At 37.0% G+C, this 17,804-nt stretch overlaps 1 protein-coding gene across 2 annotated transcripts in view; it reads left to right on the top strand.

Moving 5' to 3' along the window:
* Positions 1-17,804, top strand: part of pigg (phosphatidylinositol glycan anchor biosynthesis class G (EMM blood group)) — a 202,424-nt gene that overhangs the window by 82,258 nt on the left and 102,362 nt on the right. For both annotated transcript variants that reach the window (XM_030145924.1, XM_030145925.1), the window contains exons 7-8: positions 8,338-8,555; positions 11,573-11,857. In XM_030145924.1, the coding sequence (XP_030001784.1) occupies positions 8,338-8,555; positions 11,573-11,857 (503 nt within the window). The remainder of the gene's footprint in view (positions 1-8,337; positions 8,556-11,572; positions 11,858-17,804) is intronic.

The following is a 17,804-nucleotide window of genomic DNA, read 5'->3' as shown; positions in this document are numbered from 1 at the left end:
GTCTCACATCTGTCCCCCTCTATGTCTGCGTCTCTGCTGATGTCCTTCACTTTCACAAACATTCGATACACCAGTGGCACCGATTACCATTTGTAATGTTCGATCAGTCCAGAGTCGTTTATCTTTTCGTTTGAGGCAAGACAGAGGAAGGAGGTGCAGGGAAAACTCTTTGATAAGGAGCTTGTTTTGACATATGGAGTTTAATTTAAGAATTAAGAACTGAAGTCATCTCAGATCTAGATTTGATTTGTTTGTGGATTGATGAGCGGTGTAGTAAGATTCATTAGTACTGTGTGTTTCTTTTACTAATTGGGTCTAGATTATAGTGGAACAATTAATCAAACTGGACAGTCACTCAGGAAGCGTAGGCCTCCCTCCACCAGTGCAGACAATGCACTCTTCATTTTTTACCCCAACATTATTAACCTCCTAAGACCCAGGAAATGTCAGCAAAGTACAGGCTTTTTTTTGTTTTTTATTAAATAAGTGCCTATATTGGAAACATTATGATGCAACAGTTTTTTCAGATGCAGTTTTTTAAATTTTTATGGAATGTCCTTTGTGGTGGACAGTTTTCTTTTTTTTTTTTTCTTTTTTTTTTTTTTTTTTGTGAAAGAAGTTGTGAACGTCTTGTCCACAAATGTGGACAGGAAACCCAGAGCTGGGTCTGAGGAGGTTAAACCACAAACAAACCACATGTTTTTCCTCCTTTTAGTTAGTTGATTCCAGGGCTTAGTTCCACTGTCATTTAACTACCTACCTCACCAGTATTTTAGCATTTTTGTTCTGTGGAGTTGCACAGGTTACTTTTGTTCGTAAACTGAAAAACTAGGTTGGCCTCAATTTCAGTTAGTTTACTAATCATGTAGGAGCACAAGGTTCAGAATCACAAAATGAAGACAAAAAACAGGAAAGATCTGATCATGAAACCAAGAGCTTTACTAAGAAGGAACGTTAGCCAAAACAATAGGTCATTTCAGGTCTGATTAGACCCAAAAATTCAGCATAAATGAATGTTAGCTGACACCAAACAGGATCCACAGATCTAGGTTTGGTTTCCTGGATTTGTGGATCCATCTACTTCTCTTTTCTTTGACTTTCGGTGTCTGTCAAACGAAAGCTCCCACTGCTTTAAGAACCTGTTCATACAGTCAGTCTCACAACAGCTCTTCCCCATTTTTTGTTCAATATTGTTCTTCAGTTTAGACAGGATTGAAGCCAACGCTGTCACTCATCTCCCTCTTTCTGCCACTCAGTGGGTGGAACCGCACAGACTTCCTCTAGCGGTGACGTCACGTGCAGACCCTCTATTAGGAGACTGATCTCCTGCATCCAGACCACAGGACTGGAACATAGAGACAGAACCTGACAACCTCACAAATTCATGTCGTTTTGGATTCTTGATTGGACATTCCGGTGAGATACAGGGACATTGGTCCTATTTTTAAGACTGATTTGGAATGAACGACTTCCTTGAACATTAGGAACTTTGGCAGCACATTGTTTCCCATTCTGTGTCAGCCTCTAGTCTCCATAGTGATAGGATAACATGGAAATTCTTTGAACAGACCTATATTTGGATTCGTCGATTTTCTTTTTTTAAATCTGTCCACTTGGGTAATCATGGAGCTGGTCTGCAGTCAAATGTACCATAAGACTGTGATTGTCAGCGCTGTGAAATTTCACTGGGGATGGTATTTAAAGTAACATGAACGTTGGACACCCTTCAGGGTCAGCTCATATTGGGTGTGAAAGAAGTCACTAAAAAGAAAATATTGAGGACAGTGTTCGCTACTAAAATATGTGTGGTGATGGGAACAAAAAGTACTTCAATCTAAAAAACATTGGGCAGATTTCAGAAGCGCTCGGCTTAAATGTATCACCCATATTGCATATTTATTAAGTCATTAGTTCTTTTGGTGCAATTTCTGTAAAATTCTGAAAACTCATTTTTGTTGTTAAATTGGAACAACCTGTAAAACAGGGGTGTGTATTGACAAGATTGTGGCGATACGATACAAATCACAATACTAGGATCACAGTATGATAATCATGATACTGTTAAAAAGGCAATTTTTTGTTTGTCTCTTTTTCTTAAATGATTATTTCCTTGAAGAATTGAATTACACCAGAAATCTGCACAAATACTAAATACATTTTTATTTGATCACAACAGGATCTAATGCTATATCACAAAATTTTCCTGTTAAAACCTAAATGATGTTTTACAGATATTACAGTTTAAGATCCTGTTCAAATGTTCATATTCCATTAGTTCAGAACGAACATCATAATATTATTATTTGTGTCCCAACAGAGGAACTAACATTATTTAATAAAAGAGTGTTAAATAATAATAAATGAAATATAAACAAAAAACAAAAATGAACCTATGCCATAGCTCATTTGAATAAATACCTGAAAATATCGATACAGTACTTTTTAATATCAATACAGTATTGTGAAATGAAATATTGTGATATATTGCAGAACCGATGTTTTCTTTAACCCCTAGTACAGCATAGGAGTAGGGGTTAGAAAGTCTTTAAATAATATTCTGCACTTGCTCTCTCTCCTCATATCTCTGCGCTGTGTTCTATCTGTCTCCCTTATTTCAATCTTCATATTGTGTTTTTCTTGTGCTTCTAACCTCAGGCGTCTTGGAAGGGCCATTAACCAATCCCTGTACTTTTAGACAGATGAAACATGGCCAGGGCCATCGGTATTGTATGATTCATGCCTGTGGCTTAAGATTCTAATAATTCTACCAACCCCTCTGTCTGGCAAAGCTACAGTCACTATTTATCACTTGTATGCCTATGCTGCTGAGATGGCTGTTGTACAGCAAAATATTGTACTTAGGAAGAGAGTGAGTGTATGTGTGTGTATGTGTGTGTCACTGAAGCGCACCACAAATCTAACCTCCGCATTGCTTTGTCCTTGAACAGACTCCTAAAGCACTGAAGTAGAATGAAAAGAGGCATCATTTCATCAATTTGGAGTTAACGTGTGAATGAGACATACCTTGTCCACAGACGTCGCTTTCTTCAACTCGAGAAATGCTCTGTAGCACAGACACATTAGTGACTAAGGACACAGGAAAAAAGATAATACTAATAAGTAGGGATGTCACGATTTGAAAATTTCATATCACGGTTATTGCGACCAAAATTATTACAGTTATCATTATTATCGCAGTATTATTGAAGTTGTGCTCAAAAGGTTCAAAAAGTACTTATACACACCCTGAAATAATTTAACCAAGTTTCATAAAAAAAAAAAAAAAAAAAAAAAAATCCAAATAAAATAATTGGCACAATGCACTTTCTTTAGGCAGACACAGTCTAGTATTAACCCTTAGTGGTCTGAGCCTAATTTAGCTGTTTTTCAGTACTTTTTATTTTGCCTTTATATACTATATAAAGAAATGTTCACTATACCCATGTTTGGGATCTTTTTTTTTTCAGCACAACTTCATTTATATCATCTGCCTATTATTTTTTTCACTTTAACCTACTATAAAAACATAAAAGGCCAAAAAACACACAAAAAAAAAAAAAAAAATCTGATTTGAAAAATGTATATAATTTATTGCATAAATAACACAAAGATGCTTAATGAACCTTTTCAAAGACTTTAAAAGTGAATATTGGTTCCAAATATTAGGTATAGAAAATTAAAATTGTAATAAATTAAAACTATAGTCAAATATTTGACATAAAAGCAGATCTTTACATAGGCGTTTTCTCCAGAAAAGTGTGGTAATCCAACACAGTTATCATGATAATTAGAATTTAAATGGTAATACTAATTGTTGGCAATTTTATCGCGGTTTATCGTTATACCGGTAATCGTTACATCCCTACTAATAAGTCATATATCACACCAATCAGAGTGATTGATGACATCATAAAAATGGTAACTGAACTATAATTTATGGTCAAACAAACAGGAGCAGGATACTCATGTTTTTAAAACAAAGTCAGAGTGTTTTAGTGCTTTAATATATCAAGCAATAATCAAAAGGTGTATTTAATTCAATAGATTCCGTCTGTGCCTAAAATCCAATTTTTTTAAGTTTACATGCAAAAATGTGGCTAATTTCTGTCACCAGTATATCAAGTACTTAAGGATTTTAATAAGATTTAATAGTAATAATGCTATTTTTTTTCTACTTATAAAATACAAGATTAAAGATTATTAAAGGTTCTGTAAGATTCTGTTTGTAATTTCCATCTGTAAGTGCTTATAAGTTTGTGTTGGAATCTGCTCTGGGAGCTGATTTTTCGTTAACGTTAGCTCAATATCCATTTCTAGGCTAATGCCCTGCAACCATTAAGGTTATTATCATTAATGAAAACTAACGAAATGATGAAAACTAGAATTGAAAAAACACTTTCGTTAACTGAAATAAATAAAAACTATAATTAAAAGAAAAAAATGATAACTAACTGAAACTGTATTGTGTGTTTACAAAACTAACTGAAACGAATAAAAATTATGGATAGAATTCCCTTAGTTTTCGTCTCTGTCAATGTTGGATTGATGCGAAATCGATTTATTTTGCTCTAGCAATTTTAGCTAGCGGCACCATAGCACAATATGACGCTTCATCGTCACTTGTGGTTTCTAGTCATCTTCTGGTCCCCACTCTACCTGGAAACATAGAGACGAAAGTTGAGAGAAAGCAGCAGAGTCCTGTCTGGGATTTATTTGAATACGACGGAGAAGAGGAGAAAATATACGACAAAACTGAAATTAATACTAAAACTAAACTAAAACTAAGCATTTAGAAAAAAATTAAAACTAATAAAAACTAACAAATCTGCTCTAAAAACGAATTAAAATGAACTGAATTAGAGAAAAAAAAAGTCAAAACTAAACAAAACTAAACTATATTGAAAAATCCAAAACTATTCTAACCGTGGCAACCACACAAACACACGTGGACCTTTAAGTTAGTAAACACATTCATTTTGCATGAAATCTACTAATGCTTTCCTTATTAGGGTGGCTGTGGCTCAGTTGGTAGAGCGAGTTGTCCAATGACCCAAGGGTCGGCGGTTCGAATCCTGGCTCCAACTGTCCACATGTCGAAGTGTCCTTGGGCAGCAGTCACCCGCTGGTGTATGAGTGTGTGTGTGTGTGAATGGGTGAATGTGAGGAATTGTGAAGCACTTTGGGCACCATGAAGATGTAGAAAATGCGCAATATAAGTTCAGTCCATTTACCATTTATTAAATAAACACTTGTTTGGAAAGCTAAATGTAGCTCCTGTCTAACCTTCACAAAAATTATCCAAGTTTTTCAATTAACTTCAATTTGTCTCATTTCCCTTCAGTTTTTGCACCTTGGCCGAGGGGTATTGTAATCGTTTTGTCGTCTGTCTGTCTGTCTGTCTGTCTGTCCATTCAACGACATAAAGGCATTATCTGAAGAATGCATTCAGATATTTGCACCAAATTTATCCTGTGGATGCATCTTCTCATGGAGCAGAATATTGAAAATAGTTGTCCTGGACCTACTTTTCCAGGTCCTTGTGCAGTTACAATATCTGAATACTTTCACATATAAATATGGATGTAATAAGTTTTATACCAAGACAATCTAATCTAAATTATAGGGCAGTAACTTTCAACAGAATCTAATAATATATTTGGCTGAGGGGAAGTAAAAGTGTGCAGCACGTTATGTTTGTGACTGTAGAGGGAAGCAGTGGTAAACTTGTTATATTACTTGTTATTTGTTGCTAATATGAACATTAGCTAATGAATATATGGAACTAATGAAATGGAGTATTACATTTTTCCTTATTAAATGAACACATAGTTGGGAGGCTAACTTTAGCTATTGTGTAACTTTAACTGTAGACTTTTAGGTTTTTGAAATAATGGTGTGATAGGACTGTAAAACTGAGGTCTGCCCAAAGGGCAGGGACCTTTACTGGAAAATGAAAACAATGCACAAGTGTTCTCTGAAAAGGGTTGGCTCCTATTAACTTACAGTAAACTCCTTAAAATTACTAATTACTAGTAATGAATTTTTTTTCCCAGGATGGTGTAGTTAATAAAGCCCATTTTTCTCTGACAGCTCCAGTGCAGTTGTTTTAAAAAGGTTCTGTGAACAAGGCTGTTAATGACTGTTTTATGGAGTCAGTAAACCTGTGCTTCATATTAACTCATCACTGGCCCCTCAGGCTCTTGTAGTTTCATCCTTTTTGTCTAAATTTGGTCACCTCTGCCTCCAAAAAGCCAAAATGGTGACAGTCAAATTTCAAATGACTGCATTCAAAATGGCAGCTCAGAAACAATGGGAGACAACTCGAATTCTCAGCCCAGTAGTAATATTTGGTCTGTGGAGTTGTCCCTGTTCATTTTAGCTGCATTTAGTTCTATTTTTTAACATCTTTACAGAGGCAATATTTGCACATAACAAACAAAATCATCAAATCAGCTGACATTAGCTTGGGAGGTAACTGCATCTTGTTGGTGTAATCGTCCAAACTCCTCCTTTTCATTAATGCAGTGGTTCCAACCTTTATTTTCTCATGTCCCCATTTTAACGTCACAAATTTCTGGCGACCCCAGACATTCAAAACGGAGACTTGTTTTTTTTTTTTTGCTAAAATTAATTAGTTTTTGATCATGTAATAGTTTGCTATACTGTGTTGCAAATAAATGTTAATTTTAGAGGATAGTTAATCTATATAATATGTAGTATTCTGGACGGAGGCAGAAAAGCCAGGTGTAGATTATTGCACAAAGACAGAATTTTATTTTCCTTGGATATGTACAGTCAGTCCAGCTTGGATTTACAAGGCCGACAATTAATACTGAACAAACAAGAACTGAAACTATGAGTTACACTGGTCAACAACAAATTTATTGTTTAAGTTTTTTGAGCTGATTTAGGATAATTTTGGTGTGCTGAATCCAAAAATCACATTAATTTTGCTCAATCAGGTCAACTTTCTGAACTATGCTACATATTGACTTTCTAACATTTTTGCTTACATTTATGGGCATTTTCACATCATATGATACAACATTCTTTCATATTTCTTGTAATAAACAAGTTCTGAAGATTTTACTTTTGCCAATTTATGATTAATGGTTTTTTTAATATTACAGGTGAATGAAATGGCTTCGACTAGAAGATCTTGCAAAAATAAGCCTGACGTATTCTGCCACATCTGCGGTGAATACACCATTGTACCTAAAAGGAATCAAGTCACAAGTTTCATAAAGTGTGCTTACCAATCTTATTTTGGTATTAATTATATTTTGTGAGAAGATCAAATTTTTCAAAATCAAATTAGCAAAAAAAAACTGACCTGATTGAGAAAAACAGATGTCATTTTTGGATTTAGCGGTGCAAAATGGTCCTAATTCAGTTGAAAAAACCTAGACAACTTGCAAAAAACATTGTTTTGTAACCCAGTGTTATGAAAGAGCTGCAGCATCTGAAACTGACCACAATGAACATTTGACACATAAACAGAACCACAGTGCTTCAGTTTCAGCTTCAGAGTTTGTCATGTCTGTTATGGATTGGTATTGTCTCTGTCAACTCACCATATATTTTTATTAGTAAGTTTTTATTTTTATCAATTACTAGAAATTTCAGGTGACCCCATTTGAATTCCAGGCGACCCCATGTGGGGTCCCGACCCCAAGGTTGAAAAACACTGCATTAATGGCTTATATTGAGTTTTAACATTCTTTACAAAGCATGTAAATAAACATGTATTTATTCAATGAGATAATGTTTAAACTACTACTTCACCAATGAAACCTTATGTTATATCAAATACACACACACACACACACACACACACACATAAAGGACAGTCAGGTTCTCAGTACAGACAGGATTGTGACACACCTCACTAAATTCAACATTCTCTGGTTGCCACATTTTTATGCCATGAAATAATGTCACACTGATGAAAAACCCTGGAAAATAATGTAGAAACAAAAATGCTTTTAACTGCCTTTCTTTAATGTGAGAAACATTGCTTTGACTTTGAAGGAAGCCTATAAACAAAGGTTGAAGTTACATGAGAGTTCATAAATAAATGCCCTGATGCGTCCAATGGCTGCACAGTAATTGTGTTATAAATAATCGGAGCAAAATTGATGTAAAGCCGCATCAGGCAACCTGTAGGAGTTATAAATGAGAGACTTTAAATGTCCTTCTCATTATGATAAATATAGGCACTTTAAACAGCTAGAACATAGCACTTTACAGCACATTATGAATAAATAGCAGAAGAAGAACCATGATGTCAAATAACTCCCTGATTAATTATCGCTCCCCCACCTCTGCTTTATGTAGATGCAGGCTTTGAACAGTTTCGTGTGGCAGAAAAGGCTCATGGGAACTGGATGAAGCTCTACCTGGAGGGGAACACCTCAGAGGTCCTGACCAACATGGGCAAAAAGGTCTTGAAGCAGTACCTGGAGGCCCTGGCTGCGATGAGCTCAGCCCTGAGCAAACAGCTGGGCAAGTACGACATGTACTCCATGGTGGCAGGCATGATGTTTGTGTTTCAGGTGAGTACGGGACGCACTCATCCATACTATTAGAGCCAAATTAGTATGAAATTAAAAGAGTATAGTCAGGAAGCAAAGATAAATCTAAGTCAGATAAGTTATATTGTATGAAATTGTTTAGGTTTAATGTTTTGTTTGCTCATAAGTGGTCAAATATTCAGAAAGACAGATGAAGAAACATCAAGTAAACCTTTCATCATGGCTGGGAAAAAAAAATTTAACAAGAAAAGTCCTTTACACATTACAATACATGAATGATGAAAACTGACCGTTAGTGTTATATGGTTTTATGTCGTGATGGTTTCCCCCATCATTGTACTGGGGGGGCTGTCACTCTAACACTAATGTTGCTTTCATCTTTTAGTTTAATTTACTATTCAAAATAAATAAAATGAACAAAATAAGCACAAAATTTTCAGTTCAGGGACAACGGGCATGAATCTTTTTGTTCTTGAGTAGTTGCATTATGTACTAAAAAATGCAAAAATCCATCTGGTTTCCTTAACGTTCACTGAAGACGAAAATCAGCCTTTAATCTGAAAAGAAATAATAATTTGACATTCATTGTAATTGTTGAGATTGATTGAAAATGTTTATCATGCTAACGTTTTTGACTATACAGTTAAAGTAAGGGATGTCTTAATTTTCAGCTCCTTCACCTTTTCATACGTTCAGAGCAGTTGCATAACACAAACAATATGGAGTAAACCCCTTTACCTCTATAGTACATGGAAGTGATTAGTTATCATAATCCGAATTAAAACGCATTTGAAGAAATGCTTTTTCATTTTAAGAATATGGCTGCATCATTTGACTCATAAATAAAATTATTAATAAATTATCCAATCTGCATTTTCATTTTCTTATTCAAGACTGCTCATTCTTTAACTTAATTAAAATGAAAAATACATTTGAGATTTAATTTTAAAAATCTGCCCCAGCAAATATTTACCAAAATTCAATTTGAAATCTAAAATTTGAAAATTCAAATGCATTAGCAAAAAAAAAAAAAAAAAAGAATGACTCATTATTTGACTCATAAATAAAATGAGTAATCAATCATCCAGTCTGCATTTTCATTTTGTTATTCAAGACTGCTCATTCTTTAACTTAATTAAAATGAAAAAGAAAAAGACATTTGAGATTTAATTTTAAAAATCTGCCCCAGCAAATTGTTACCAAAATTCAATTTGAAATCGAAAATTCAAATGAAATGAAAAAGCATTCTTGCTAATGCATTTGCTCTCTCCCAACTTTAGTCTCCATGTTTCCAGGTAGAGTGGGGATGAAAAGCTGACTCTAAACCACAAGTGACGAGAAGTGACGGACCATTAAATATCAAATGGTGCCAGCAGCTAAAATTGCTTGAGGGAAATAAATCGATTTTGTATCAATCTGACATTGACAAAGATGGAAATGAAGGGAATTTTATCCATAATTTTTATACGTTTTAGTTAGTTTTGTAAACACACAATACAGTTTCAGTTAGTTATCTTTTTTTTTTTCTTTTAATTATAGTTTTTATTTATTTCAGTTAATGAAAATGTTTTTTTCAATTCTAGTTTTCATCATTTCATTAGATTCCGTTAACGATAATAACCTTGGTTCGTACGACACAAAATCACATCATCATCATTTTGTCACGGAGGCTTCAAGATGCTCTTGTGTTTTGAATGGCAGCCGTACTGACTTCATAAGACGTACATAAGAAACTACTGCTCCCCCCACGGATGTCTGCGAACTCCAGAACTCGGATGAAGCGATTGTTCGTAAGAAGCTTTGTGACTGAGGCTTTATCTGCGAATCTGCTGAGTGAAATGTTGTAATATCCTGCAGCCAACGAGCAACCAGAGGAACCTGTGTACCACATGTTGAAGTTAACATAATAAACCAATTTCATTTTTTTCTGTGAAGCAATGACGGAAATGTTCCAAAGGATACAAATCGACAGAGAAAAAGGACAAACTAAAAGAATGAGTTCTGTCACCATTAGGGAATTGATAAGAATTAGTGATTCCGATTCCATTATTGATTTTGCTTATCGATCCGATTCCTTATCGATTCTCATTGGGTAAGGGAATAAAAGAGTACAAACGGGTGTGTTTGCATTAACTGTCTTTTATATTTCCACCTCTGCACAGAAAGTATAACATATACAGTATGTACAAATAAGAAGAACAGATGAAACCGGGCCCAGTTTGGGGGGTGGGGGGGCGTACAGTGAAAGTGGAACTGAAGACTCTTTACTAATTCCTCTATTGCCGCATTTCCACTACGTGGAACCGGTTCGACTCGGCTCATCTCCCGTTGTTGCGCACCTCATTTCCCTTCCCCTACCTTCAGAAACTTGTATTAGAGGAGATACGACATTTGTTGCTTGCACCGGAACCGGAACTGGGCCCAGCGTTCACTCTGCCGCTACATTCACAAGCGCCACTAAGTAGCGTATGAAATACGGGACATTCCTGTAAATGAATCACATGCTGTGGACAAATGTTTGAGCATATTTTAGGGATTCCACCCTTTTGAAGAAATGGAGGCTTTGCAAGTATTACAAGTGGACCTGGTGTGGTCTGTTTGGACCTGGTGTGGTCTGTTTAGACCTGGTGTGGTCTGTTTGGACCTGGTGTGGTCTGTTTGGACCTGGTGTGGTCTGTTTAGACCTGGTGTGGTCTGTTTGGACCTGGTGTGGTCTGTTTGGACCTGGTGTCATCTTTTTAAACCGTTTCTGTGTCAACACCATGTCGGCTACGTTTTGACTAAAACAATGCAGCATACGCGTGACGTCATCGCGCATACGCAACGAAGGCGGGATCAACAAGCAGAATCATTAAGCAGGCAGGCAGACGATTCCAAGGAATTGAGCTACTGGGATCCGGTCCTCAAAAAGAACCGGTTCTCGCTTCCCATCCCTAGTCACCATAAATATGTCAAGTCACTGCCAGCTTTGTGCATTGTCATTTCAACAGGAGGTTGTTCATTAAAGCTTGTGTTCTGTCTGTGTGTGTGTCCTGAAGCTGCTGCTGGTCTTACTGCTAGCGATGCCTGAAGCCCTGAGCGGAGCAGCAGCGGTGGACCTGCCAGTCCTCCCAGCCCTGGCCTCGCTGCCTTTCTACCTCCTGTGCCTGCTGCTCGCCTCAGTGCGTGTCCTGGTGTGCACATCTGCTCAGAGCTCCTGTTACTTGTGCAGCCTCCCCGGGGGTCTTACGTTTGCTGCCATTGCCTTCTCCTCTGCACTGTTTTGTATTATCATCTCTATGGCAACAAGACGCCTCCCATTGGGACCAAAACTTCACGGGAAGGTGAGTGTGGGTACCTAGAATTTTAATCCAATGGCATGTTTTACCTACACTACATAAACACCTGTCACAGTCATTACATAATGACATGCTTTGTCACATATATTTGAGCTTTCCACATTTTTTTCCATAGTCATGATGATAGTCTGTACTGAGCTGTATAAAACCAGCTGGACAAAAGTAACAGAAATGTCATATTTCAGCACTACCTCTGCATCACTTTCTTCTGTTTGAGACTTGTGGGACAGTCTTTTAATGCTGAGCCTTCATCTGTTGTGGTTTAATGGTACCTGTGTGGAGAATTCGTGCCACTGACTCTTTATCTTCAACTTCTGTTGGTGCCTGTCATTATAAGTAAATATTTAACATATTTAGCTGCAAGGGTTAGTTAACAAAAATGGACATCAGTTCCAGACAGTGGATTCAAAATGACTGTCTTAGTGCGTCCAACCTCAGCAGTGATGGTGCGTTCCCAGAGGCCTTGTTTCTGCAGCTCAACAAACTGACCACATTCCAAGAGACAAAGCTTTTTAGCCTTTACCATCAGGAGGTCATGACGGTGGAAAGACCTGACACTAAATGATGCTGAATCCACAGTTTTGCACAGATTTTGGCTTTTAAAGACTGTTGTTAACGTGTTCTTTTATTGGAAGCTCCAGGGATTAGTCTGGATTCAGATCGGTCTCAAAGTTGACAAAATGTATTCAGATCACAAATAAGATGGACACTCAGCACTGAGGACTCAAAGACAATGAGCCCCGAACATTAGATGAAGTGTACATTTATTTTCCCTATGGGCGGGCTCGCCCGTACAAATAGGTTGGTCTTTAACTTAGCGTTATCTAAGAAGATCAAACAGATGTGGGGCCTGAACTCAAAGTAAACTTATGTCAACAATAAGTTTACCCTTATCACCTATGTTTGACAACACTGTGTGTGAATGTGTGTGTTCAGACGTGTATCTAAAGGAAGAACAGAACATACAGTCCTTAACTCTTGTGCAGACAGATGTTTCCTATCTTAACAAGCTTAACCTAGTGATAACATATTTAAACTACAACAGAGTACTACATAAGTCCTGGTCACAAAGAGCTCACTCTTAACATTATTGAAGTAAAACAGATTAAACAAAAGAATCTTATGTTAAAACAATAACTACTCAATACTAAAACAATTTATCCTAAAACTTCAATATCTAAAGTAAAATATATGTCACTGTGATCTTTAACTTTTGATCAGCTAATGAACAGACTGTTTCAGTTTAATGGTTGTTTTCAATACATTACTTACTCAATTTTTTTTTTTGTCTCACTCCCATTTTTTTCTTCATATATATATATATATATATATATATATATATATATATATGTATATATAAAAACAAGAGTTTACATTATATCTCATCAGAAGAATAAAATTGTTTTGCTTGAAAGTGACAACACCTGTACAACTTCTCTGTAAGAATGGTAAAGGTCTGGTGTGTAAGATGTGACTGAATATCTCAGTGTGTCAGACTGTCCAAATGCTGTCCATAGACTCTTAGCAAACACCGAGTCTTGTGCATTTCATTTACAGGTGTTTGTCAGATTTCCTCCTACACGTACATCCAGTAAACTGAAGCACCATCAGGCTGTATTTTGTTAATTGTCTTCCCCACAGTTACCATTTCCATTGTACAGTTTGACCCAATCAGATAAACACCTTACCCATGTTTTCATGTCTCTACACTTCCAGTTCACTACTGTTGCTTTGTTTGTATTTCTTTATTCACAAAAGTGCTGATCCCAGTGACACATTGGGAGCCCTGCCTTCCCTGATCACCTCATTAACAGTCACCAGTTTTACAGTTATAGGACAAAACTCAACATTTAATCACAGCTTCTACGTTGGACTGGAGCCCAGACATGGACTTACATACTTTGTTACAGACGCTACAGTGTAAGCTGTAACCTTTTGTCACCTAAACCATAACGACCACAACAACCCTTAAATCTACAATCATAAGTGGCTCAGGCTGCATGAAAACCCCTGATGTAGCCTCTGTACAGACCTGTAGCTTTAGACATATGACTGTTGTTATTAGGGGAAGTAGGGATGCACTGATCTGATACCAGTATCGGCATCAGCTCTGATACTCAGTGTGTGCACTTGTATTCGTACTCGTAAAAGTAATCCAATACAAATGCACCAATACCACTTATGGCCGTGTGACATTCCCAGTTCAGTGCAGCAGGTACGAGGAGGAGGAATAATGTGTGTGAGTGTGAAGAGTGTGGAGACTGAACCAAATAAATGACGGTGATAAAAGTAACACTGACTGCAAGTAACGTTCCAGACACAGACAGATACAGACGCAGCGTTCTGTCCGTCCTCTGCGTACATTCCATCCGTTTTCCAGGTGCTGGAGGATGAGTACCCAGACAGAGAATACCAGCGGAACTGTGGAGGTAGAGGATCTGTTCAAAGAGCCACTGTGTGAGTTAGAGAAAAACCACTGACACATTTAGGACAACTACCCAGGGCTGGGCCGGTTTCCATCCTACTGATAATACTATGGAGGTACAGAGCGGTGCGGACCGCCGCCAGCGGAAGTGAAAACCAAACTTCTGGCTCATTTCTCTTTTCTCTTCCTGCTGAAGCTTCGCTTTTAAACCTTATCAGAGAAAATGCTGCAACATTAGTATCACATTAGTGTTACCTCTGTCGTCTCCATGTTTGTTATTACTGACTTTCTTCTTTTCATAAAACTTTCCTCTTCTTCGTGGTATTTGTCCAGTATGGTTAATTCAGAGCAGTGCCCCCTGGTGGATTAATTGACAAACGCTCATTCCAACACATTAAATGTCAGTAGCAGCACTTTGTTCCAGTCAGACTAATGACAACGACAATAAAGCACATTTACAAAAGGAACTAACAACTGGAATGGGATTATTAAGGACTCGGTACTATCGGTACTGCACTTTGGTCCACTGCAGTTGTTTTAAAGTGCTTTATAAATAAAGTTGGATTGGATTGGTATTGGCAAGTATTCAAATGTAAGTACTCGTACTCGGTCTGGAAAAAAGTGGTATCGGTGCATCCCTAAGGAGAAGCAGTCAAAGTAGCCAAAGACACCAACTGACTAAAAGGCAGAACCGAAGCTCAAACTGTGCGCTTTGTTTGTGGTTGAAAAATAAACTACTGGCAATGTCAGAGGTCTGTGATCTCTGAGTGCTCTTTTAGATTATTTATGTCAAATCTGGAACATTCAAGCCTTAATTACTCTATAACTTCATTGAGCTGTACAAACTCTGGATGGAAAGCTAACTCACTGAGATAAACTTTTCCATTTTTTCATTTCTTGAAGCAAGAGCAACATAATTCCAACGGCTCCAAATTTATTTCAGAGAGGATCTACTAAATCAACTGAGGGACAAAGGGAGGGTGACACACTCTTCACTACTCCGCCCTCACTTTATGATTTAGCTAAGTTAGCAAAGTCTTTTTTTACTAATGTAGCTTTAAATCACACAAATGTTCCTGCGCTTGGAACTAATGATGAAAGAGAAAGCATCAGTCGATTTTCTTGGAACTCTGAAAACCCTCACACCGTAGTGTGTCCCCTGAAGTGAAGTGTTTCAGCAAGAGCTTTATATTCAATTTTAAGCACAGAATTGTACAGAATATTGTGTGAATCAAGTTAGATAGTGTCTCACCTTGTCATCATTATAGAAAGTTTAGTTTAGTCACTGTATTGCAAAAGAAAGGTCAGAGCACTGCGGCAAGAAAAAAAGTTTATATAGTTCAATTTAATTTATTGGTTTAAGATGAAGTTTTATGTTAGTCGGTGCAGCAGTGTGACTCTGCCAACATGAAAACCTTCTGGATAATGACTTGACACTTTGAAGTGCAACCAGAATTCCACATGCATTCAGCTCCATATGTACTTGGACAGTGACACAGTGTTTTGTAATTCTGCCTCTTTACACCATCACAGTGGACTTGAAATGAAACACTCACTAACTTTATGTATCTCACAATGGACAGTTCAGTTTAACAGTCTCCAGTTGCGGCTGAAGAAGTGAATCGTAAATACGAAGGGGATGGGGATTAACTAAAATATTGTAGTCACTATTTAAGTTACTACAAGTCTTTTAAACATAGTCCCTTCATTTTCAGAGGCTCAAAAGTAACTTGACAAGCCAAGATTGATATAAATACTATGAGGATTATTTTTAACACTAAAAAAACCTGCAAGTGCTAAACTCCAGCGAGCTAACTGAACTGGTTAACCTTCCAATTTATATCAACTAAAGAAGAGATATAAAAATGAACGGGAAAGCTGTACCAATTATAAAACCAAAAATGTACTACTTCCATGTGGAATGTTAGGAGGACTTTTTTTTTTTTTTTCCAACCATATCATTCGAAATCTGATCTGTCAATCTATCACTGATATTCCAAAGAAAGGAAATGTGGAGAGGCACTCTGGAACTGTTCAGAAAAACTACAACATTGACTTTCCTCTGAAAAGTGAACTGAGAAAGAGAGAGGTGAGAGAAGTAAAAGCTAAGGTTCTAATAGTTTTGGATTTTTCATTCTAGTTTAGTTACGTCTGCCAGGAGGTATTGTGATCACTTTGCTTTGTGTGCGTGTTTGTTTGTTAGCAAGATAACTCAAAAAGTTATGGACGGATTTTCATGAAACTTTCAGGAAATGTTGATACTGGCACAAGGAAGAAATGATTACATTTTGGTGGTGATCGGGGTGGGGGGGGCAGATCTGTCTTGGCAGAGGTCTGCGCTCTCCGAGTGCTTTTCTTGTTTTGTTTAGTTTTGACTTTTTTTCTCTATTTCAGTTAGTTTTCATTTGTTTTTTAGAGCAGGTTTGCTAGTTTTTATTAGTTTTCATTTTTTTCTAAATGCTTAGTTTTAGTTTAGTTTTAGTTTTGTCGTATCTTTTCTCTTCTTCTCCGTCGTATTCAAATAAATCCCAGACAGGACTCTGCTGCTTTCTCCCAACTTTAGTCTCCATGTTTCCAGGTAGAGTGGGGACCAGAAGACGACTAAACGACAAGTGACAAGAAGTGACGGACCATGAAGTACTGTATGGTGCCGCTAGCTAAAATTGCTAGAGCGAAATAAATCAATTTTGTATCAATCTGACGTTGACAAAGACAAAAACGAAGGGAATTTTATCCATAATTTTTATATGTTTTAGTTTTGTAAGCACACACAATACAGTTTCAGTTAGTGATTGTTTTTTTCATTTAATTACAGTTTTTATTTATTCAGTTAACGAAAATGTTTTTTTTCAATTCTAGTTTTCGTCATTTCGTTAGTTTTCATTAACGATAATCACCTTGGTAAAAGTGCAGTTAATCAGACAGCGGTCATTTTACCCCCCTAATGAAGATTATTAAGTCCAAATACTGCGCCACCATGGCTGATGATCATTTGGAAGTCTGCTTTCAACTGTGTAGTCCCATAAGAGTTCATGCAGTTATGTACTATACACATATTGTATTGCGTGTATGAAATATACTCAGTGTATATGAATCAATACATGTTCAGCAGTATTTAGTTTTAGGTAGATCATTTTGACTCGGTCATTTTAAAAGTAGCTCACTAGCTGAAAATGTGCACCCCAGGTTTAAACCAAAGGCACTGCGCTGAAAAAAAAAAAAGACACTAACATTTGTAACATGTCCACAAAATCATAAAACACTGGACTCTTTATTCCCCTGTCTGTCTGACCATCTGTCTGTTATCTGTTCCTGTTTTCCGTTGTGCTTTTGGACATCACTTATGCTGTATTCCAGAGTCCTGGGAGGTGGAAGTTTCCCACATCCAACTCAGTCAAATGCATTGGAACGCCTGTCCAAGCCAGACGTCCTAGTTACAAAGTGGGACCAGTTTGAAGTACCCTGACCTCACTGCAAACTACAGCGGCACACAATGTGCAAGTTCGC

This window comes from Sphaeramia orbicularis, chromosome 10, assembly GCF_902148855.1.
Source record: "Sphaeramia orbicularis chromosome 10, fSphaOr1.1, whole genome shotgun sequence".
Lineage (NCBI taxonomy): Eukaryota > Metazoa > Chordata > Actinopteri > Kurtiformes > Apogonidae > Sphaeramia > Sphaeramia orbicularis.
This window is presented reverse-complemented; position numbering and strand designations above follow the sequence as displayed.